Below are 26,414 nucleotides of genomic sequence, written 5' to 3'. Positions count from 1 at the left end.
CCCTGGAAAGGCTCACTGGACTGCGGTAAAGAACATTCTCAAGTATCTGCAAAGGACTAAGGACTGGGTCCTTACCCTTGGTGGTAGTGATGACTTGAGAGTGGAAGGATATAGCGTTGCTAGCTTTCAGACTGATAGGGATAATTTCCGCTCTCAGTCAGGCTGGGTCTTTATCCTAAATGGAGGGGCAATTACTTGGAAAAGTTCGAAGCAGGAGACAGTAGCTGATTCTACTTGTGAATTAGAGTACATAGCAGCGAGTGAAGCGGCAAAGGAGGCAATATGGCTAAAGAACTTCATCAGAGACCTTGCAGTTGTACCAAATATAAAGGAGCCAATGGAAATTTTCTGTGACAGCAAAAGTGCGGTTGCTTTGGCTAAAGAACTAAGACATCACGGGAGATCTAGGCACATTGACAGAAAATACCATTTCATCAGACATCAAATAAAAGAAGGACTTCTCGTGGCAAACAGGGTATCATCAGATGAGAACCCAACAGATCCCCTCACGAAGGGACTGAGTAGGGTTAAGCATTTACAGCATGCGAGGCGCATCGGGCTGAAGGATGATATTAGTTTCAACAATTAGATTTCTGAAACTTGTAAAATACAATTGACATTTTGATGATTAAATAAAAGTTGTTATTTATTTATGAGTAAAGTGTTACAATCTTATGTTAATCGTTTACTATGGTTTCAATTTTGCATGTTTTGACTTCCAGAATAATTATTTTATTTGAACTCTCCACATTCGGTCAGATGTCGGAAGTAGATATGAATCAAGACTGTCATGAATTTGGTTTGTATGATATGTCTAAAGGGTATTAGACATAGCAATAGTTGCTGCAACATTCATGAATGCTCATAAGTCCTGAGTATTGGATTCAACCCACGCTCACTTGCATCACTTCATGCAATTTATCTCGAGTGATCGTGAGACGGTAATATCATATAAGTCTTTAAACCTAGAGATATATGAGTTGGTTATCCATTGATTATATGAAAACGCATTGGTAACTCGAGGTTATAAAACATGCTTTTGTGCATAATTCAACAAGTAGTCAGTACAAGCATATGAGTCGAGGTTTATCTGTTCCTTCTAGAAATAGAAGTGATATCTGGGCCCCTCGATGATTTGGTTTTGACTTATGTACTGGGCCCAGTCAGAACCTAATTGATGTGTTCAATTTAGTTCTATGTCAAGACAAATCAGAGATCGAGAAACAAATGCTGGACAATAAGTAAGACCATGTTCCATGTGTTTGTCCGGCTGATATCTTGAGAGTAGAGGATTACATGATCACTTATCTTAAATGGCGTATCATTATCATCTCAGTTCCGAGAGACTTTGAAAGATCTACGATTGGTAGTCGAATCCTGAAGTCATATCTTCAAATATAGTTATTAGACTTATCCAAGTGGGAGACTGTTGGATATCATGTCTAAGTCCATAACTTTATTTGGTATGTACTTGACCCGACCCGGCATGGTCCATTTAGGTTGCATGGCATTCCAATACTTGGATAGACTAAATGAGAGAAAGGACACTTGTGATTATTAATATATTATAAGTTCTAATATATTAATAATAGTATTATTTATTTAGTGTTGATTAAGTATTAATTTAGAATTAATTTGGTGATCAAAATGAGACTAATTAAATATATAGGGTTGATTATGACAACCATCTAATCTTTTATGGTGGATTTATGATCCATGGTTTATGGAGTTGGGTTATAACCATTTGGAGCTCCATGGATAGTTCATGGGATTTACAAACCCATGGATCATTAGAAATGAAGAGTCATGACAATTAAGGGTATGTGAAAACCCTAAGTGTGACAACACTATAAAAGGAGCCCTATAGCTAGCAAAATCAGACTAATAGTGAGTTCCTGATGACCATCTCCTACTCTAAAGGTTGCTTATGATGCATGGATCAAGCATGTGGATGATGTTGGATATAGTGTCTAAGTCCATAACTTTATTTGGTATGTACTTGACCTGACCCGACATGGTCCATTTGGGTTGCTTGTCATTGCAATACTTGGATAGACTAAATGAGAGAAAGGACACTTGTGATTATTAATATATTATAAGTTCTAATATATTAATAATAGTATTATTTAATTAGTGTTGATCAAGTATTAATTTAGATTTAATTTGGTGATCAAAATGAGACTAATTAAATATATTGGGTTGATTATGACAATCATCTAATCTTTTATGGTGGATTTATGATCCATGGTTTATGGAGTTGGGTTATAACCTTTTGGAGCTCCATGGATAGTTCATGGGAGTTACAAACCCATGAATCATTAGAAATGAAGAGTCATGACAATTAAGGGTATTCATGTGAAAACCCTAATTGTGACAACACTCTAAAAGGAGCCCTATAGCTAGCAAAATCGGACTACTAGTGAGTTCCAAGAGGGCATAACCGATTTTGAGTGCAAGTGTAATCTCTCAAGTTATTCCAACTCTTATAGTGTTGTGTGAAGCATCTGAGGCACAACATTTGGGGTGCTAGGCTCACAAAGTCTTCAAGGAATCCAAGCAACAAGAAAGGTATGTACTTCTACTAGTTTATATATTACATATTCCCCATGCCATGCTAGTTAGGAAGTAAACCTTGAAAAATCAAATTTGCATGTATATTAGAGAAAACATAGATTCAAGGTTTATAGGGTTGCATGTACACCATATGAGTGTGAGAATGCTCAAAACCCATCAGATGACTCTGTTGATGTTTCATGATTCATGCTTGCTATCATGATTCCATATCTTTAGCGGGATCTATAACTTCACATTGCTTTTGAAATGATTGAACATATGAAGGATATGTTTGGTCAGAAAGACAGAACTGATATATTTGGAAATATCAGATCTCTATATGGCTACAAAATGGATCAATTGGATAGATTGAGCTCTCCATATCTACAATACTTAGCCACATATATGATTCTGAACTCATTGCCAAAGTCTTATGATACTTTCATCATAAACTATAACTTGAATGGGTGGGATAAGCCTATCTCAGAGTTGCACTTGTTCCTGAAAGTTGTTGAGAAAAACATCCAAAGTAAAACCCCAGAGGTGCTCATGATTTGTGAAGGGCAGATCAAGAAAAAGAAACACGAAAAGAACTTCAAGGGTAAGCCACAAGATGGAGAAGGTAAAGGGAATAAAGCTCCCTAAGCCACACCACCAAAGAAGTAGGAGAAGGTATCCAAGGATGATACATGCTTCGAGTGTGGATATGTTGTGCATTGGAAAAGGATTTGGCATACCTATATTGCAGGGTTGAAAGCAAAGGTGGTCAGGGAAGGCACTTAAGCTAATCTATTTTCATAATTGAAATGGGATTATTTACTTTTTCATCTAACACTTGGGTATTTGATATTGGTTGTGGAAGTCACATATGTAATTCATTTTAGGGGTTCAGAAAGAGTAAGCAGCTGAAAGAAGGCAAGATTACACGTTGGCAATGGAGCACGGGTTGCAGTCCAAGCGATAGGAAATTTTGAATTATGTTTACCATCTATCCTATATTTAAAGTTAGACAATGTTTGTTTGATAACTACTATAACTAGTAATATTATTTCAGTTTTGCATTTAATAAAATTTGATTTTAATTATCAATTTGTTAATGACTATATTCATTCCTTATTAAATGGAGTACTCTATTTCAAGGCTAGACAAATAAATGGAATTTTTGAATTAAACCTTGACGACTCTTCAAACAATAAATCCATTTATCATGTTAACAAGAAAAGTCTTAAACAAGATTTGAACCAAACATATCTATGGCATTGTTGCCTTGGTCACATAAACAAGAAGTACATACCCCAACTCCAAAAGAGTGGACATTTGGGGACAAATGACATTGATTCATTTGATATATGTGAATATTATTTGTGTGGTAAGATGACAAAGTTACCTTTCTTTGGTTCGAGTGGAAGGGAAAGTTTTTGTTGGGCATCATGCATACTGATGTGTGTGGTCCTTTCAAAAATAATGTCTAGATATGGTGAAAGATATTACATCACCTTCACTGACGAATTCAATCGTTCTGGTTATGTATATTTGATGAAACATAAACATGAAGCTTTTGAAAAATTCAAAGTGAATTTGAAAATCAACTCAACAAGACAATCAAATTCCTTTGTTTGGATAGAGGTGGTGAATACTTGAGCCTAGAGTTTTAAGATTATCTTAAAAGTCGTGGCATTATCTCTCACCTTACTTTACCCAAAACACCACAACTTAATGGTATATCTGAGAGGATAAATTGGACCTTACTTGATAAGCTTCTATCTATGATTAGTAGAAGTACTCTTACTTTATCATTTTTGAGTTATACCTTACTTACCACAACCTTTATCTTGAATACGGCACCAACTAAAAAGGTAGACAAAATACCTTTTGAGTTTTGGTATGGAAAAACTCCATATTTGTATTACTTGAAGGTTTGGGGTTCTGAAGCTTATGTTAGACAGGAAACATCAAGAAAACACGAACCTAGATCAACCAAATGCATCTGTGTAGGATACCCTAAAGTTTGCTTATGTTTTTATTTGTACACCCTTAGTGAGAATAAGATATTTATATCTTGAAAAGCGGAATTCTTAGAAAAACAAATTTCTAATGGATGAAGCAAGTGAGAGGTGCATTGAAATTGAAGAAGATTAAGAGCCACAACCCGATGCAACTCAAGTTGGCACTAGTTCTCAACAAGAGGTCTTTGAAGATGAAGAAAATGTTGTTCTTCAACCTACCAAACACAAGGCGTTCATAGATATGGTAGGACTTGCAAGAACTTGAGAGATATTGATTTCTCATTGATGATTGATTCATGATGATGAATTTTGCTGAGCCCATCATCTATTGATATGAAAGTCCGGGACTTGGTAGAACTTCCTTGTAATTGTAAGATTGTTGGAAGTAAGTGGGTCTTCAAGAAAAATATTGACATGGATGGAAATTTACACATATTAAAAGCAATATTTGTTAAAAAATGATTCATTCAAACCTAAGGAGTTGATTATGATGAAACATTTTCACCAGTCGTTATGATTTGATCTATTAGGATACCAATGCCCATAGTCGCATATTATGGCTATGAGATATGGAAAATGAATATGAAAACCGCTGTTCTAAATGGACAATTGGAAGAAGATGTCTATATGGTTCATCGCGAAGGTTTTGTTGATCTAAAGAATCTTAATAAAGTGTGTAAGCTCAGGAGATACATTTATGGGTTAAAACAAAGATTTCGAAATTGGAATCATCATTTTGATGATGAAATCAAAAAGTATAGTTTTATCAATAACAAAGATGTATCTTGTGTTTACATGAAAACTAGTGGTGGCTCGGTAACCTTCCTAGTCCTATCTTATCATCGGAAATCACATTCAACTTTATAAGGTGTAAAGTCTTGGCTTGGAAAGGATTTTCCAATGAAGGATCTAGGTGAGGTTGTATGCACTCTTAGTATAGAAAAGTACATAGACAAATATAAACAATTATTTGGTTTAAGCCAAAGTACATACATTGACAAAGTCTTGAAGCAATTCAAATGGAAAAATCTAAGAGAGGATATGTCCTAGTGGCGTATGGAAAAATACTAAGTTCATCTCAATTTTCTGACACAAAGGTTGAGCTAAACAAGATGAAAGATGTTTCATATGCTTTGGTAATTGGATCCATCATGTATGCTATGAATTATACTCGACTTGATCTTGCTAGTGTTATGAGCATGAATAGCAAGTATCAACAAAATTCAGGAGAAAATCATTGGATGGTTGTGAAGAACATCCTTATATACCTACAAAGAACTAAATAAAATTTTATTGTCTATAGAGGTGTTTAAGAAAGATCTAGGCATAAGGTGTTGCATTGATTGTTGTTTCACAACAAATCAAGATGACTGTAAGTCACTATTAGGATATGTTTTAACATCAATGGGGGTCGAGTGTCTTGGAAGAGCTCTGTAACACCACAAAATTCTCAAACTTTAAAGTGTTATCATTTAAAAAAATCATTACGGGTATTAACCGATATTTAACAAAAACTAGTCCCATAAAAACATTTATTACTAAAACATTGGGTGTTACCACTAAGAATCATACAAATAATAGCAAGCAAATAAGAATTACATCAATATCTTTTAAAAAGGAACTTAAAAAGTTCTACTATGCTCTCTATCTCTTAACTTTTATCTTCCATCTATCGTCTTTCTCCTTATTTGTAACTTGGGATATATAGCATTAAAAAGAGATATGTAAGACAAAAATGTCTTGTAAGCTATACGAGTTTGTGAACCAAAACATTAATATCATTTTCATTAAAAACATTTCACCTTTGCAAAACATATTTCAAATAGACGTTTTCCACAATTTGTTCCATATCAAAATATTTCATTAGTCATAACATAATTCAAAAGACATTTCTTTTTAAATTCCATTCCTTATTTCATTAAGGGATAATTATGGTGTTAAATCGTTGCCATTTATTATAATTAGGGTCATTATCCATTAAAGGAACCATTCACAAGTCTATACCAAGGTGGAAAGAACAAATCAATCCACAAAGGCATCATTTTCATTAGGACATTTATATCATGAATGTAACGCTCATGTTTCCTACTAGATTATTCATTGTCTATCATCACTTTTTTCAACAATTATAATCTTTATTTGAGTGAATAAGAATGGATTATTCATATATTTATATGCTTATGTGTTTTATATGATATTACGTAAGTATTTAACAATAAACTACTTGGATTAAAATACACATTTAAAATAAAAGATTATTTAGGAAAAATAATCTTAACCTAGTGGTAATATACATTTTAAGGATTCTGGAGATATAAGAAGCTTTCAGATCCAACTTTGTATGAAGAAGTTATGGTTCTTCGAAGTTTCACGATTAATTCGACACAACTCAGCGTATCGTAAAAAGTAAATTTTTGATATATTAATTTTTAGCTTAAGTAATCTAAACGAAAGTCGTAGTACTCGTTAAAGCGAGAGTGTGTATATAGAGTACGTCTAAATCTGACTTCGTGAGAGGACATTATGATTTTTATAAGATTCAATGTAGTAGTATGCAGCTTAGAAATCAAATTTTAGATCGGTCAATTTTAGTCAAAACAATCTAAACGAGAATTGAAGATCTTGTTAATAGGAGTCCAACGATAAAAATTTCATCAAGAACTAGGTGCATGTAGGATTTACGAGTTCTAACGGTCTAATCCTATCAAAATATAAACTTTTGATAGAGTGAGAATTAGCTATCGGGATCTACAGGAAAGTTGTAGATCTTGTTGAGAACGTTTTGGGGTTATAAGGAATGTTGACAACAAATCTCATATAAAAAAGTTACGCCTTTTTGAAAATCTAAAAAATCATGCGAGCACGAAGTCCATGACGCACGTTGATGACGTGGCTCCACAAGAGGATGCCACATGTCATCGTTGAGAGCTGCTTCTTCCCATAGACACGTAGGCATGGCTCCACGAAAATGTGACATGTGGCTCCATAGGAGTGTGACACGTGTCACCTTATAGAAGGAAACGAGGTCGGCAAATGACGATGCGACACATAGCAGAAGTCCACTGAGCCAACAAGACCCCAAGGCATGGCGCACCCTATGGCATACACGACACACATTTCTTTTCTAGTCTATAAATAGACAACTTCGTATAACATTTCATCCCCACACCCCTACAACCCTTCTCTCCCCATAACACTTCTATTTTAGCCCTTTTTCCTTCGTTTCTATCCTGCGGCAAAGCCCTGCAATGCCCCTAAGTACTCATATGAGTAGTAGCCTTCGATAGGAGATCCCGTGTCATTATTTTTCCTGCTTAGTTTCTGTTTCTCATCTAGAGCACTCTGTTAGTGAGCTACACATACTCTGCTCCCATATAATTTACGATTATAGTAATAAGTTCTTACTAGGAACTTATTATTAAGATTTATCAATAATACCAAGTTGTTATACTGATTGATCTACTTACAAGAGAGGTGCCTAGATTGCTTTTGTCGCCTTGGTTTTTGGATTTCAGAAAGGCTATATATCGAAATGATCTTGCCTCCCGACTGTCCTATCTGGTTGATCCTTACTTGATAGATCTTGAAGTAGACTTTGGGATTATTGAAGAATCTAAACCTGCATGATAATAGTTCCATGAAGTATGAAATTAGTTTAAGACTTAGCGTTATATACATCTAGGCCTTTTAGAAAGGAGCGCTTTCATCCGCCAATCAATAACGGTTACTAAAACCACTAAATCCTGACAATTCTGAATAACCATCGTGTGCGATCCTGTCTACAAACCTCCCACGTAATACCCCTCTTCCCACGGTGCTCCAAACAAATCTCCCGCTCTCGGGCTCTAGAAATCATATCATTCAGGGTTTCGCACCCTGACTCACACACCAAATCAGTCGTCCATAGCTGAACTGCAGTAGATGAAGCAACCTCTGCCCAAAACCAGGCTACAAACTACTCCCAAGACATAGTCTCCAATCCCAAAAGTACAATAAATCGCACAATCAATCCTTACCGCCCGATACAATAGATCTAAGGCGAATCGGATCTTAGCTCCTATGGGCAGGGACGATAATCGCATACGCCTCACAAGTAAAACTCATGCCACATCGACCCACCCATGCTCACTGGCACATAAATTATGGTCGCCAACCCCTGCGACCAACTGACCCCGAGCTGGAAATACAACTTGACCTAGGGGTCACAAGCCTGCTCACTTCTTTGAACTCGTAAAACTAAAAGGGCACAACCCTTGCCCTCGAAAACAACATTCCAATCCATCAATCAACCCTTCTACTTCTAGCTGCAAAACTCGATCTGATCATAATCATCACTCCCTTCCTGATCCCCGTGAATCGCACCCCGACCTCAAGTAATATCCCTGAAGTCTCAAATCCATAAACTCTTGTGCCAGCCTCTCCCGCTCAATTTGCGGAATGTAAAGAGTACGGAACATCTCCTTGATCCCAAGTAACTACAGCCCTCTGCTCATCAAAATATGTCCCAATAACAAGTCTCGGTACTGGAAAGCTCGACCAGCTCCTCCCCCTGCCGCCATTACAGTTGTTGTAGTTGTTGCGGCAGCCGTCTCAGCAAGGGCTGCGTAGCGCTCGTCGAAATACTCAACCATGGCGGTCTTGATAGACCCAAACATTTTCGGCAACTGTGCCCGAAAAAGAGCAACAACCTCATCGTGCAGGATCTCCCAAATCCTAGCATCCAGATCCTCTAGTCTCATCTGACCACTAGTCCCTATCACTTCTGCTGGCCCACCCTGGCTGCCAGCTCCTAATCCTGATCTGGATCCAGTCTTAAAACGTCTCGTAACCACCATTCTGCTAATACACCAGAGTGATCTCGGATAATCCATATAATAATAGGGAACCAATTTTCCAACGATACCCCAGGGGATGTGAATTCCTTGCTATGCGTATGGGTCCTGTGCTTTCAGTAGTACGGGCCCATACTACCTTCCACACCTACCCATATGTAACATCCCAATTTTCAAGATCAAAAATTTCATTTTTAATTAAGTAGCTTATAGAATTGTTTACTGAAAAACATCATCGATATCATAACATCCCATAAATCAAATGCCATAAAAGATGTCGTAGAATAATAATGGTGTCAGAGTACAATCCCAAGAACATCATAGTGTGGAAATCATGTGTGTGCGATGCGCTGCTACCATGCCGACTCCTTCCCCTTCGCTGATATACCTGAAACAAAACTAAAAACTATAAGCATAAAGCTTAGTGAGTTCCCCCATCATACCACATACCACATAAGGCTTGTCCCTCGGTATCTTTCAACTGGTATCTAATTGGAACGACTGGGAGTTGGGCTCCCCTTCGGTATCTTTCAACCGGTAGCCGGGAGCTAACCTCCCCTGCGGTATCTCACAACCGGTAACCAGGAGCTAACCTCCCTTTCGGTGTCTTTCAACCGGTAGTTGGGAGCTAACCTCCCCTTCGGTATCTTTCAACCGGTAACTGGGGACTATTTCACCCCCCACCACTACCACATAATAATATATCATGAACATATATCTAGGCATGCATGGGTGCTGTCTACCCCTTTGGTATCTTTCAATCGATAACTAGGGGTCGTTCTGCCCCTACTATTACTAACACATTTTGCATCCTAGCACATAATCATAACAGATAACAACATACCATATAATTATCTCAAAGACAATTATCTTTACTATAATATCTTACTAGTGGGTCGGCCTTGGTGCCTTAGACCCACTTCTACTGAAAGGTAACTCACCTCGTAAAGTTGAGTGTCGAATCTCATGGGAAGTAATCTCTAACAGCTGCTCTGATGACTCCCAGCTACCATAATCATAATAACACTCAATCAGAATCTATAACACTACTTGGGGTAAAATGACCATTTTACCCCCTTGGCATAACTTAAACCATTCCTAAGGCCCAATTCTAACTTATTAAATCCAATGCACCCATGGCCCATCAAAGGCTCCCTAATGGACCACTAATGGCCCAATTTTCTAAATTTGGCCCAACCTTTCAAATGGGCCTTTTCACAATTCTAATAAGTCCTTAGCCCAAAATGAAATAATCTCGAGTGGCCTAATATGGCCCAAAAGGCCCAATACTTCTAATTACAAATTCCCAGGCCCAAAACTATACTCCACAGTGGGCCACGTGGCCCAATAATCCAGGATAAGTCCCCTAAGGCCCAAAAAGCCCAATATAGCCACTTTGTATGTGTACGCATGGCATACCTGGCACGGTGGCCTAGCGTACGCTGGCCATGACCAAAAAGGTGATTTGACACAGTACGCGCAGCGTACCAGGGTGTACGCTTAGCGTACTGGCCAGCTTTCTTGGAACTTCATTTGTGACTTAATCCATTAAGTCTCTATGTCCAAAATGTAGATCCGGGTCCTTTAAGACCTCCTAATCCATAAAGTCATAAACTTTATGCGCTTACATGCATGGTTAGGGTCAAAACATGATTTTGGTCTTTTAACAAGCTTTATGACCTTCAAAAACTTGTATGGTTGCGACTTAACCATCAAGGTCCAATTTTTATGACTCTTAGTGCCTCTAAGAGCCCAAAAGGATAGCTTTTATGGTCTGAAATCATCAAGATGCAAGAAGCCTCAACAATGGAGTGCAAAAGTGACCTTAAACACTCCTATAAACAAATCTAAGCATGCAATGATCAAGTTTGGAACTTGATACCTCAAAAGAGTCAAAAATGATGCCAATCTCCTAGATCTACAAGCTTCATCTTCAAGCTCCTTTCTCTTCAAAAACACCAAAACTACAACAAGATACTCTCAAATGGCTTCCAAATCACAAGGACACATAAATATAGGTTAGGGTTTTCAAGGTGGCTGCCTAGAGGTGAGTGGGAGGATGGACCAAAGGCATAAGGTCCTTTATATAGGGATCAAACCCTAAAAGTTAGGGTTTTAGACTCTGCGTGCGTACGTTGGGCGTATGTGCATGGCCTCCCCACCCTATCCTCTTGAGTATGATGCACGTACCTGGCATGGTATGCATCATGTAATGCCTTTCTCGGCCCAAAACATAAAGCCCAACTATCCTGGCCCAAACCAAAAACAGCCCATTATTCAATAAAATAAATAATATTAATACCTGCAAATCTTGAATGTTACAAATCTCACCCACTTGAATTAGACTTCGTCCTCGAATTCCGTTACTGCTGCTGAAAATAGCTCAGGGTTGTGCTCCCTCATCTTATCCTCCGACTCCCACGTCTATTCCCAACCCTTACGGTGTTGCCACTACACCTTCACCAGCTCTACCTCCTTGTTCCTCAGTGCCTTCATCTTCCTATCTAGAATGGCTATCGGTCACTCGATGTAGTTTAGGATGTCATCCAACTGAATATCCTTGAGAGGCACCACCACAAAGTCGTCTACTAGGCACTTCCGCAGCTGGGAGACGTGGAAAGTACTGTGAATCTGGCTAAGCTCGACTGGCAGATCCAGCCTATACGCTACCTTGCCCACCCGGGCTGCAACTTTGAAAGGACCAATGTACCTGGGGCCCAACTTGCCCTGCTTCCTGAAGTGGATAACACCTTTCCAGTGTGACACCTTCAGGAGAACCATATCCCCGACCTGGAATTCCAGGTCCGAACAGCACTTGTCGGCATAACTTTTCTGCCGACTCTGAGCAGTCTAAAGTCTAAACCCTACTCCTGACCTGTTGGATCCTCTCCATTGTCTTGAGTACCACTTCGGTAGAAGACTACTTTACCCTCAACCTAGCTTGATTCAAGCCCAATGCCCAAACTCACACTCCAAAGGCCCAATAGTCAACCAATGGACCAAAGCCCAACATATGGCCTAATTTTCCAAATTGGGCCCAACCCTTCACAAAGGCCTTACCTTAAGGCCCAACCATCTATTCTGGTCCAAACACTTGGCATTCCAACGATCTAATGTCTCATAATCATAAAGGCTCGATTATGACCCATCTATGGCTCAATATTCCAAATTGGGCCCAAGTCCTTCACATGGACCTTACTCTAAAGCCCATCCAAATATTTTAGTCCATTTACTTGTTCTTGGATAGCCCATCAATAGCGCAATCACCAAAGCCCAATAGAAAGGCCCAACTCAAGGCCCAAGCAAAATTAGGGTTTTCACATGAAATGACGATTAGGGTTAAGTGTTTCTTACTTAACCCATTAAGGACTTAATCCATTAAGTCCATCACTCTACTAGATAAATCATATGGTGTGATCGGGTGTAATTCATAATTCAATTCTAATGGCCCAAAACGTGGGTCCCGATAAGCGCAAACCAACAAATCCAAAATTAGGTTTTTCTAAACCCTAATTAGGGTTTCCAACCCAATCGCAGTTCAATTAGTCGAGGTTAAGTTTTAAGTCAATTAGGGCTCAATAAGTCGGGCACCACCCACTACCACCTCGGGTAGTAGCGGTCAACGACGGCTCACGGCGGCGGCCACCACCTCGTGGTGGTGGTTATGGGTTTTTCCTTGATTATTTCGGCCATACAATGATACAACATCCATACAACAAATATCCCAAATAAATACTCAAAATAAATTAGACGCAGCCGCCCTGTGGCAGCAGGCGGTGGTCGGAGGTGCTAGCCACTACCTCACGGTAGTGGTGGTGGATCTCTTGCGATTTCCGGCCAAGTAACCACACCCACACACGTTGAAAAGTTCGTAAATGAGTCCACCCACCCACCTGGTGGCATACAGCGACGATGATGGCATGAAATGGCGGGGAGCAGCGGAAATCAATGGCGGCTAACGGTGGCTTGCATAGCAATAGGAGAAACTAGGAAGGAAACAAACGAAACCACAGTGAACCTAGCAGTATTCGCAAACCATGATGCCTCGATCACCACGACTGCCCTTCGTCAGGATTGCATCTCATTTCTTCTCTGATGGTAATGACGACCTTTGATTGGTGGTTCTCCACCTCCCACAGTAGTGGCGGCAACGGGTGCTCTGTATTTAGCAGATAAGGAGGTGGTTGGAGGGTCACGTGCGACGGCGACAACAGCTGATGGTGAAACAGCCACATGGTGGCGATGGAAACGACGAGACCCCGACGGTAGCACAGGTTCGCGATGGTGGCTTAGGTGGTGCAAGGTGGCGACGAGGAAGCTAGAAGCGGCGGCCGGATGGAGGGGATATAAGGTGAGTGGCGGATGAATAAAGGCTCCCAAGGTTAGGGTTATGGAACAGTTATATACTCGGCATCCTTTTAAACTTCATTCCATAATGACAGAAATGGTCCCTCCCTATAAGATTCTTTTCAAACAAAGTCCATAATTTACTCTTCATACCCCTGCTCCCATAATTCCTTTCGTATGTAGACCAACAGTTACCATTCAGCCCCTTAGCCTCCAAAATCTCTTCAAATTAAGTCCCAATAATTTACCAAGTAGTCTCTGCCGTCATAATTATTTACAAAACCAATCCAGAACTTAGACTTTTAACCCCCAACTTCTAAAATTGTGACTATTAACTCCTTGAGACCCACACCTTGCTCTATTATTATTGATTTTAGGGCTACTAATCATTCATTAATTTATATATTTATTTATTTAATATATGGGGTGTTACACAAGCAACATTCGAGCATTGAGTAACCAAACTCAAGCATATCCTAATCAAGCCATCATATTACTGACTAATCATTACATGCATGCAGTTCAATAAGCACATACAATAGGCATATAAGGCATCTTCCTAGATCCTTATCCTTAATCTACCATGCAATTCTCATACACATACAGTAGGCATATAAGGCATCCTTCCTAGATCCTTAGCCCTATTCTAGCATGCAATTCTCATAATCATATCAAATATCATTGCAAACAGGTATGTTATCTTGGGGAAACTTACTTGAGCTCGGCCGATTGCACGCATCACACTCCTTTTTTTCTCAAAACCTTTAATTTTAAATTTTTTAGAAAAAAAAAATTTCTTGTGAAAACCTTTCAAACACTCGATTTGTGTTCAGACACACTCGAGAGTGTGCCTGAATCCCTCAAACCAAGGCTTCGATACCAACTTGTAACATCCTAAAATTTAAGACCCAAAATTTCATTTTTAATTTAATAATTATAAAACCAATTGTCTAAAAACATCCATAGTATCAACTCATATCAAAACCAATGTATCAATAGTCAAAACATGTCATGATAAAACAACATCAGAGTATAACTCCCAAAGATCTCATGTGCGGAAATCATGGTGTGATGTGCTGCAATCATGCCGGCTCATTTCCTTTCGAAGAAGAAGTACCTGAAACCAAAACTGAAAACCGTAAGCACAAAGTTTAATGAGTTCCCCCATCATACCACATACCATACAATAACATACTGCCTAACATATCCGTGTGCTGGCCTACCCCTTCAATCTCCTTCAACCGGTAACCGCCTAGCATATCAGGGTGCTGGCATACCCCTTCGGTCTCTTTCAACCGGTAACTGCCTAGCATATCTGGGTGCTAGCCTACCTCTTCGGTCTCTTTCAACCGGTAATGGAGACTATTTCACCCCTATCACTACCACCTATCATCCTAGTACATAAACACATAAGTCACATACTGTCAAGCATATCCGGGTGCTGGCCTACCCTGTCGTTCCTTTCAACTAGCTACGGGGACTATTTCACCCCTACCACTACCACGTAATAGTATATCACACGAGCACATAGATATCAACAGATAGTGGCATACTAGACATATATTACAAAGACAATCATCTCTACTGTAAACAACTACTAGTGGGCCGCCATTGGTGCCTTCGACCCATTTATACCAGGAAGTTAACTCACCTCAAATGTTGCAAGTAGCTGAACAGTCCCCGACTCTGAAATCAACCCCACTCAAACTCCTAAACATAAAAGATTTCCTTTAATTACCCTTTCATACTCATAACCCCTTAAGGGTCAACTTTGGTTAAAGTTAAAGTCAAAGTCAACAAACCGGTCAAAGTCAAAGTCAACATTCCGAGTTGACCCAACTCGCCAAGTTGCTCTTCAACTTGTTGAGTTTCCATAATCAAGAAATCTCGATTAGAATTGTCGAGTTCTTTCATAAACTCGTCGAGTTCCTCCTATGTCACAACTAGAAATCTTGGTGCCTTGTAATCACAACACTTATAACAACTATGAATCAATAACATGAAAGCATGAATGATGCTTATTTTATAACAACAAAACTTCATCAAATACTTCATTCTAGCCTACAAATGGTCAACAAAGAATTGGAAACCTTTGAAATTCCAATTTGAGTTCACTTTGAAGTAGGACTTCCTTATTGGACCTAATGGACCAATGAGCTTCCAATTTAACTATCTTGAACCTAAAACTCTCAAATGGGCCCTAATTGGACCCATATACATGAAACTTAACATTTTTGGGCATTATGAACCCAAAATAAACTAGATTAACTTTAATGGGCCTTATTGGACCAAAACAAATTCATATTAGCCCTAATAGATCATAAAAATCACTCCTTGATTTTTATTGGGCCAAAAATCACCTAACTTAACCATAAAATGGACTTAAGCATTCAAGGCCCAAATTTTCTTTTCTTCCCTCTCCTCTTCTCGGCCCAACTACACAAGGAAGGAGAAGTTGACTTTTGCTTGCCACCTCACCATTGTTTCTTGGTTCTCCATGCAAATAACTCATGTATCCAAGCAACCATCCCTTCACTCATCTCTCTTCTCTCCTCTCTTTCTTCCTCTCGGCCAAACCCAAACACACACACACACCCACTTCACTCAAAATTCTCTCAAGGAAACTCTCTCCACTCCTCTCCAAATTTTCGAGATCTAAGAGGCTTTCAAAGAGATTCTTCCACAAAAATCATCATCCAAGGTAAGTTTATGTTTGGATCCATGATTTAGCTACTTCATTTCATCCAAAATTCTCTTCTAAATCCATTCAATCTTGTGATCTTGCACCTTAGAAGCATCTAAGTTCGAGATTTACCAAGAAGACTTGCAAGGATTGAAATTTCTTCTTCTAGTCTTCTTCAAAACCGAAACTACAACTCAAGGTGAGTTTCATACCCCTCTATTTTCGGTTTTCATATGTTTTATGGGGAAGAATACAAGAAAATGTGTAGATCTATGTGTATGTGTATGCTATGTGTGATTTTATGCATGTATGTGTGTGATGTTATGTGTTTTTGTGAAAAATATGTAACAAAAAGGGGTGATAATACTAGATCTATGACATGAGAAAAGAATCAAAGAAAAACCAAGTTCTTTTACACTAAGCTAGTTAAGAAAAATAACTTATAAGGTTATGAGGAACATACTTTAACATAAAACCCATTTTAGCACTTAAAATGTTAAAAATACAAAACTTGGGGTAAAAACTGCCAAGTCACGGTTTCTTGAGGTTCAAAAGAGTCAAAACAATTTTTATAATCATTTTTCTGAATATTAGAATTTTCAAAGGACTTAAAATGCAAAAATTTGAGTTATTGGACTAAATATGGGCTTTTCGACCCAACAAGCCCAAAATTGTGAAAATTGAAGTTTTTAAGGGGCTAAATTGTAATATTCTGTAAAACAGGGGACATGAAGTGAAATAAAACTATTTCTAAGGTCAAAGATGCTTTTAAACTCCGAAAAGGATCAAAAATGTAAACTTTTTGTATTTTGGGCCAAAACTGTAAAAACTGTGAAATTTGGGGTTCTAACTGAGAGACACCATTGTGGAAGGGCTAAAACTGTTTACTAAATATAATTTGGGTTTAAAATGTCTTTTCAATAAGTTTATGATACAAAAGTGTCAAGAAAATGTTTTTAAGGACTAAAAATGAAATTCTTGTACACAAAGGACTAAAAGTGTTGTTTTTATAAAAGAAAGGTAGTGAAAAGGGTCAAAGTCATACTTCTAAACAAATTAATTCATTAAGATAAAATACAAGATATCCGGATAGCGACAAAACGAAAAACAAATACACCTTCAATACCAAATATCGTTATAAACAAATTGATTCGGTCTTGAATCAATACAAAACAACAAACGTTAAATCAAAATACTTCAATAGATACATGATGACTACAATGAGTAAATTTACAAACGTTGGGCTTATGAGTTTCAAATTATGCTTGTTGGGCCTTACAAGCCCACCAACATGATCTTTGGGCCCAAAGGGATAATGCTTATATGTTATTGGGCCTTCAATGACCCAATATTTTATAAAAGGACTTTCAATAGCTTTGTGTGCTAGTAGGCCAAAGTGTCCCGCTAGAAAAGCTAGTAAGGTCACAGTAATCAAATGCGACTTGGACCATCGTGTCTTTCACATCCACGATAGCCTAAGGAACTTACGATAGTAGTGGGACATAATACTCTCCTTCTCTTCATTTGTTAAGGCTCACGAGAAATCAAAGTAGACAAAATTAGGACGATATACAATATGGATTAATTCAATATTCATTCGTTAAGATAATACAAAAATCAGTAATCACGAATACATTTCAGCATCGGGAAAACATCGGGCTTTTCCGGGGAATTCAATACTACTCGTTCGAAATATTATAACTATAATACAAAATACCCTTTATATATATATATATATATATATATATATATATATATATATATATATATATGTTTTTAAAATCATTCATGCATCAACTTATGGATCTCACACTTTGATAAACAAAAGTCTTTTCAGAAAATATCGGATTTTATGGGTTTTACAAAATAAACAAATCATTTTATCACAACATTGCTTATGAACTCACCAACATTTCATATGTTGACGTTTTTTCCAAAATAACTTGTATTCTCAGATAACAGTTAAGAGGAAGAGTTATAAGAAGTAATGTTAGATGTTATGTTGTTAAATGTACTCAAACTATGTAGGTTATAAATGTGTAGTGTTAAAACAATGTACTTGATGTGAACAATTTCAGTTGTAATATATTGATGCATGGTGACGTTTATGTTATGATTCATGTATATTCATTGTGACGATATTCAATTTAAGTCACGCGAGCCCTCAGACGTTTCCGCCGTCTGGTTCGGGGGTGTGACATCCTATAAACAAAATCGGGGCTTTCCAAATCAACTCGTTGAGTATGTCCTTGAACTCGTCGAGTTCTTCCTCTTAACAGAATCGGGACACTTTGACTCAACTCACCGAGTTCCTTTATGAACTCATCGAGTTCTTCGACGATTTGGTCACGTAAAGTTCTATCTTTACTTGCATGCATGAACGACTTGGCTCAAAAGACCAAAAAGATGGTCTAAAACTTGCATGGACTTCCATGGCCATAGAGTTGGCACTTTTATGTAATGAAGTCTCCTCAAGACCCAAGATCTGAAGGGTTGCCCACATAGGACGTCCAAATCCCAAAAACCAACGTACTTGGACCAAAACAAGAAGAAAGCATCCTAAAACTAGATCTAAGCATGCTATAGACAAGGTAGGAGCTTTATACCTCAGATGAACGAGAAATGAAGCTCAACTTCTAGATCTAATCTCCTCCTACACGTCCTTGATCCTTCTTTAAGTACCTTCTTCTTTAAAATCACCTAAAATGCACAAAAGTTGGCTCAAAACTCTCAAAAGTGAATTAGGTTTTTGAGGCTAGGGTTTGGGACAATGGAGGCTGGAAATGAGGCCAACTTATGGGGGTTAAGGTGTTTAAATAGGGTGTAAAACCCTGAAAATTAGGGTTTCATTCTGCCAGCCTACTCATCGAGTTGAGTCTTCTCAACTCGTCGAGTAAAATTCTCAACCTGCATCCCAATCCATCTCTACTCAATGAGCTTGGGGCCTCTAATTCATCGAGTTTCTATACAAAAAAAATGAATAAATTTTGATTTTAAAATCCATACCGGAAACCAGGCATTACAAACACACTAAGATTTGTGCTTACAGTTCATCTTTAAATATTTTTCAGGTACTCCGTTTTAAAAAGAAGATTCCGACTCAATCGCACTATATCCCCTAAAGATTTATCCTCAAATGATTGTTTGTGATTTTACTATGATGTTTCGAGAATACTTTTACTCTAACCTTCTTTTGGGATAATGTATGAATGGTTTTGACGTTACAAGTTGGTATCAGAACCTTGGTTTGAGGGATTTTGGCACACTCTCGGGTGTGTCTGAACTCAAACTGAGGAGTTAATAAAATACTTTTAAAAAAATATAAAAAATAAAATTAGTTTTCCAAAATGTTTTTATGAAAAAGGGGTGTGACACATGCAACAACCAATCTTAAGTAAGTATTTCCCAAAATACCCATACATGTGTTATGCTTATTATTTTGGTAGGAGTATATGAGGATTTCATGCTAAATTAGGGTTAAGGATCTATTTAGGATCATGCCCTGATTAAGTGAGGCACTGGTTTAGAGTACTCGATGCTCGAATATTGCTTGTTTTGTGCTTTTAGAGACCTCCAATAATATCATTTGACTATTAAGTGAATACGTTATGTTACATGCTATAGGGATTAGATAATTTTAAAAGGTTGGGTTTAACTCTATTGTGAACCTCTTCTTTGAGTCCAACCATTGTAGTGTGAGACCTTGCAGTCAAAGAATTATCTAGTGCTTGAGGCATGTAATTGTATTCGCGAGGTAGTTAGATTTATTAGAGGGAGTCTCTTTGCATATGATGGCAGAGATTTATGTGTAGGGAACCCTAGGAAATGCTAGGAAGAATGTTAGAATGTGCTTATGTGAGCATTTTCGGAAGAGGGATCCTAGAAGGAGAATCTAGGAAGATTAACAGTGTATGCTTGTTTGAGAGAAGGTATATATGGCTGGATCGAATAGTAGGGAGCATGATTAGTTACATAGAGGATCTGAAATGATTCTTGAAGAAAGTAAGGATATGTGTGGAAGGTAGTATTAGGCCCGTACTACTGAAAGCACAAAATTCGTACTCAATTCAAGGAAAAACTTCTAGGATTATAAGGAGTTGATTAAGGGTAGATTGTATGGTTTGGCACCATGATTCATTACAGTGTGTTTCTATCTTATTCAATTTATCGGATATGGTTGTTCAAGTTGAGGATGGGTCTAGTGATTGTTTGGGCCTTAGTGGCTATGTCCGTTTGGGTTTGAATGGTGTAGACCTAGGTGAGGTAGTTGGTTTTGAGGTCTTAAGGGCCTTGTTCGAGGTAGTACCAGTCGAGTCATGGGACTCATGAGGAAAGTGTATATGATGATCGACTTGAAGATTGCAGCTGGAGGCCGAGTGATTGGCAGATGGATTAGAATGTCACTATCCATGATGGGGGGTCATGTTCTTCCATCTTTCCGTGTTCGGATGAAAGAGAGAGCATACATGTGATTTCCAGAGTTGTAACGTAGACCCAACATGGGGCTAGATAGTTGCGGTTTTTGATAGCAATATGCCAGTGTGGGAATGCACAAGAGGATCCTTGTGGTATGGTTTCCTTGAGATGAGATCAAGGGTCTACTTTCTTTTAATATAGTTGATTGTTTCAGGTGATCAAGGACGTGAACCAGGTACGAAAACTTATGATGTCTCTGATGTATCCCAAACATGAGAATGATGTTTGTTGTATTTATGAATGATTCTCACAATGAATTTATTATTAGCGATTTGCAGACGAGGTGTGTGGTAGTTCATCTGTTTCTAGATAGAGAATCAATATTATGAATGCATAGAATTATTTTTCAAGCATTTATGTGGGATTCTAGATGTTAGAGGCGGTTATGATTGGGGGTTTTTGAGGTATCCATCTGAGATTCGAAATAAATTTGGGCTGCTTGGTATTAATCTGGAAGATCATCTTGCGTTGTGTTATACATTCCAAGGTTCTGGGATGCTATGTATGTGGTTGAGTCAGTTTGAGATTTGGTTTGTTTGCAATGTTAGTTGGTGGTAGTTCGAAAACTAATTGAGGGAGAACTGAGTATTTTTCTTGGAGGAACATCGATCTCTTCGAGTTTATGATTTTAGAAAAATGGGTCATTGGGATTTAGGATTCGGGTATGCGAGACTTGGGTTCAAAATTTGGTTAAGTCGGGGGTGCAAATCTAGTTGACATCAAATGTATGTGCTCACGAATGCATGAGTTAACTTTGAGGCAGGAAGTTTTTTGCAAAGGAGATCGTTGTAGCCAGTGGCTCCTTTAGGGAATGTCTATGAATATATCAAAAGGCATTTTGGGCCACTCAGGTTGAGTACCGGTTGTTGACGGATTTGTCAGCTCGTTGTATAAATTTCTATCTCTAGTCTAAACTAGGCAGTTATTGATCGGTAAATCAGCTTCCAAATTTGGTATGTATAATTCCACGTGGGTTTTGTTTAGTACTGTATTGGATCATTGGATTAGATGTCAATGCATCCTCGATCGTTGGTCATTTAGTGCATCATAAAAATATTTACATTGTACATTTTAGTTTCTATGTATAGGTACCCACAATTCTAGTGGTGAAATTATTGTTCATAGCAGGCTCGATTTTGGCAGACGTCTTTGGTTTTCGGAAGTTCAGATGTTGGGGCAATTTTGTTTAGTTTTCAAGTGTGGATTTGGATATAACATCTCAAAACTCATTAAAAATTTAAACTTTTCAAAACAACCCATTTACTAAAAGAAGTGTTTACAAATCCATTGTTTCTAAAACATTGTTTAAAATCAGAGTCTCCCAAGATCAACAACATGAAACCAAGGAATTGTATGGTCACGCCTTCGACTTGCCACGATCCACCGAAGTACCTAAAACAAAACTAAAATAGTAAGCCAAAGCTTAGTGAGTTCCCCCAAAGTACCACCACATAAAAATAACAAACAACAACATGTATATAGAGCCTTCAGCATGACTCGACCACCTCACTAAGCCTTCACCTATCTGGACCGCTCTCTGAGCCTTCGGCCTGACTGGTCCGCCTCATAGGCCTTCAAGCTATCCGTACCACCTTGGGTATCTTGGCCTTCAACACAAAGCAGGACCGCCTCAACCCGGTACAAAATCACATATCAACATATACCATAACAATCAATAGCTAGCATATACAAATCTAATAGATCACTATGGCATAGCAACATACGGTAAACCAGGATATCAATACAATGGGCTAGCCGTGGTGCCTTCGACCCGTAAATACAGTGAGGAAAACTCACCTCACAGTCTGACGAATAGTTGATCAATACTCTGCTCACAAATACCGGTACAACCCAAATCTTAAATGTCAAAACATTACCCATTCTAGATTAATAACATTTTTCCCAAAATACCCTTGGTCAAAATCAACAAATCATCTGAGTTAACACAGCCAAGTCAACTCAGGCTTCATACGTGGGGCGTACATCGGAGGTACACGGGGCATACAAGTTGTCTGAGTCATCGGGGCCAGATATGCGTACATGCAATGTACCCTTCGGTACGCCCAACATACGCAACAATCACTTCTTAACCTATTAAGACCTTATTTCTCCAACTTAACGCATCCAATTGCAGATCCAAGTCTAAAATACCATCAATAGTTATAAAGTTTCCAACTTTATGACTTTGCATGTACATTACGTGCTTAATACACAAAATCTCAACATCTTAATGCCTTAAGACCTTCTATAGCATGCATGAAGTAAAACTAAGCATCAAGACCACATTCTTATGATTCAAGGCCCCTCATAAGGTCTGAAAGGATGACTTATTTGGTCAAGAACGTTCCATGCTCAAGAATCACCATATTTGGGACCAAATGTGCCTTAAACGAAGAAATGACTAGATCTACAAGATAGAGTGATCAAGTTATGAACTTTTTACCTCCTAGAGGTTGCTAGAAGGTGAGGAATCCCAGATCTAAGTTGCTTCCAAGCTTCAAGGTCCTTGCACCAACTTCTTCTTCTTTAAGAACACCAACAAAGCATACAAATGAGCTCTAAAGCACTCTTCTCATATAGGGTTTGCTAGAGGGTCAAATTCTCAGTTGGAAGTTGATTAGGGTGAAGGTCTTGGGCCATAAATTTGTTTAAATATGGTGTAAACCCTAAATTTTAAGGTTTAGAACCCTCTCATCTACGCCCAGCGTATAAAGAGAACGCCCAACGTACTATGTCCCTCACATATATGCCATGTGTACGAAGAGTACGCCCAACATACTAAGTTCTGGCAAGAAATTACCAAAATGCCACTACGGGCCATTTTTCACCCTTTTTCATGCACAAGTAATAGAATGTAATGTTTATCCATACATAGGGCTACAATTGAAAATACCTCAACATCGGGATGTTATAATTCTCCCCCACTTGAACTAGACTTCGTCCTCAAAGTTAGTTGTCGCGAATAACTCAAGGTAATGCTCTGACATCTCTGTCTCCGAGTCCTAGGTCCACTCGGAGCCTTTCTGATGTTGCCACTGAAGATCCCCATTTATAAAGGTGGAGCATTCCTCGACATACCACCTCCCTTTTAGGAAACACAACTGCTAGTCAAATCATCGAAACTCACATACTATGCAGCTACATCCAAGTATGTCATGTTTTAAGTTCGATTATTAAATTCTAAAGTCTTGTGTTTTCCCCACATCCATTTGACACCCTATTAGGGATGTTATTCGGGCCGGAAGCAGACCAAAAACAAATAAACCAAAAAATCAAATAAAACTAATTGGAAAAATCGAAAATCGCACCGATTAAACAAATATTGGTCTAGTTCGATTTAGGTATTAATCGGTACAGTTCAGTTATTATCCAAAAAATATTTACAATACAATTCAGCACCGAATAGAACCAAAAAAAAAACGAATAAAACCGAATAAACCGTATTTGTGGTACGTTTTTGAACTTAAGGAGTTGTTTTTGTAATTATTTAAGGTATTAGAAATATAATAAAATATATTTTCGAATGTATTAAACTATTTCTATAGTTGGGTTTCAAAAGTTTTAAAATAATATTTTTATTTTATCTTTTTAACATGTTATAATGTCACGATTAAATGTTAACCTATATCAATTCATTTATAAAAAAATACTCACGATTGATTATAGGTAACTATAAATTATATACATATATAATTATAAAATCAATATAATACTAAACATTAAACATCCAAAAATTCATACATAAATATATAAATATAAAAATTAAACATTAAACATTAAACACCCAAATATAAATAAACTTAAAAATTAAAATGCATATACCCAAGAAACGAATTGGATGACTAATACACTATAGTACTCTTCAGAATCAAGCCTTCTAAAGTTCTATTAACCCTTTAACTTGTTGAATTGTGCTAATGTTCCCCTTCCGACTGTTTTTTTCCGGTTTCAATGGATTTATTGATCCTACGTGTCAGTTTGATCCTACGTGGCATGTAGGGTTATTGTTATTAAAATAGGGACGTATGATGTTCCTTTATTGTGCCCTAATACCCTGATGCCCTAATACTTGATGCCTTCCTCCTACAGCTTCTCATCCTCCCTCATTCGATCAAGCAAGAAATCCATAATGAATGATCAAAACTTGTGATTATGGGTTCCCTACACGTATTCTAACATCAACAACACCAAAGAATCTAGGGAGGAATTTCATGGTGGTTAATGAGGTAAGCAATTTCACTTGAATTTTCCCTCTTTTTTTATTCATTTATTCTAGATTTGAAATCTCCTTTTGAATTTTTTGTGTTGAAGGGTAAATGCAAATATTGGAAATGGTTGGATATAGAACCTGTACTAATGCCTCTAATGGAAGTGGTGGAGGGAATGAAAGCTGAATTAGTAGCATTGAAGACCGAACTAGAGAAGGTGAAGGAAGCCATGAAACAACTGAAGAAGGAAAAGTACTCTGATGTCATTGAAATGAAGGAGAAAATATATAAGTTTACCATAGGATTTCTTTTTTTGATCATCGTGTATATGATGAAATGATGTGAAATGATGTATTGAAAGATGTTGTTTGAATGGAATGGAGCCATTATCTTAACTTCTTGTTGGAATGGAATGAAGTAACTTTGACTGGAATGGAATCACAAAGAAGTAATTTTGACTGGAATGGAATCATAAAGAAGCATACATATAACAATGAATACATATATGATTTTGACTGGAATGGAATCACAAAGTAGCATACATATAATTTTGATTGGAATGGAATAAAAAATAATTAGTTTTGACTGGAATTAAATCACAAAGTAGCATACATATAACAATGAATACATATAACAAAGAAGTAAGTGAATGTGGTGGTTGGATTCATTGTAATACTCTATTACTATTCGAAATTAAATAAGTTATTATTTGCATACACAAAAGTAGTTTCTAGGTAACACAAAAGATTCTTGCATAGACAAAAGAAGGGCCACCATGTGCCCACACACCTACTTGATAGTACCATAGAAAAGCATAATAAAAAAGACTACTACTTTGTCTTTACATCACAACTGCCTCACAAAAGATATTCCCATCCACCTACTATGTGACCCACTAAATTAATCAATAATTGAAGGGTTATCTGCATTGCTCCCAACCCCAGGTATTTGCCTCCTTAATGCTTTTTTGTTGATCCGTTCAGAATATTACCTCCTTCCACTTCTACCAACTGGGGCCCTTCTTCTTGGCACGAGGACTGCAGGCGGTGGTGGAGGTGGTTGGACTGCAGGTGGTGGTGGAGGAGGTTATTGGGCTGTAGGTGGTGGTGGTGGAGGTGGTTGGGCTGCAGGTGGTGGTGGAGGAGGTTGTTGGGCTGTAGGTGCTGGTGGTGGTGGAGGAGGTTGTTGGGTTGCAGGTGGTGGTGTTGGAGGTGGTTGGGCTGCAGGTGGTTGTCCTTCATTGCCCTTGGATAAACATGGGTCTGGTCTACTGCCCCTGGATGAACTTGATACTGCAAACAAAAATTAA

The 26,414-nt window shown here is 38.0% G+C and overlaps 1 protein-coding gene across 1 annotated transcript; it reads left to right on the top strand.

Moving 5' to 3' along the window:
- Positions 1-2,832: 2,832 nt before the first annotated feature.
- LOC128127850 (uncharacterized) lies at positions 2,833-26,414 on the top strand. Its single transcript, XM_052766561.1, has 6 exons — positions 2,833-3,175; positions 13,531-13,742; positions 25,209-25,357; positions 25,489-25,553; positions 26,089-26,190; positions 26,236-26,414. The coding sequence occupies exons 1-6, from the start codon at positions 2,833-2,835 to the stop codon at positions 26,412-26,414; spliced, it is 1,050 nt and encodes a 349-aa protein (XP_052622521.1).

This window comes from Lactuca sativa, chromosome 8 (genome assembly GCF_002870075.4).
Source record: "Lactuca sativa cultivar Salinas chromosome 8, Lsat_Salinas_v11, whole genome shotgun sequence".
Lineage (NCBI taxonomy): Eukaryota > Viridiplantae > Streptophyta > Magnoliopsida > Asterales > Asteraceae > Lactuca > Lactuca sativa.
The sequence above is the reverse complement of the archived record's forward strand: the minus strand, read 5'-3'. Positions and strand labels throughout refer to the sequence as shown.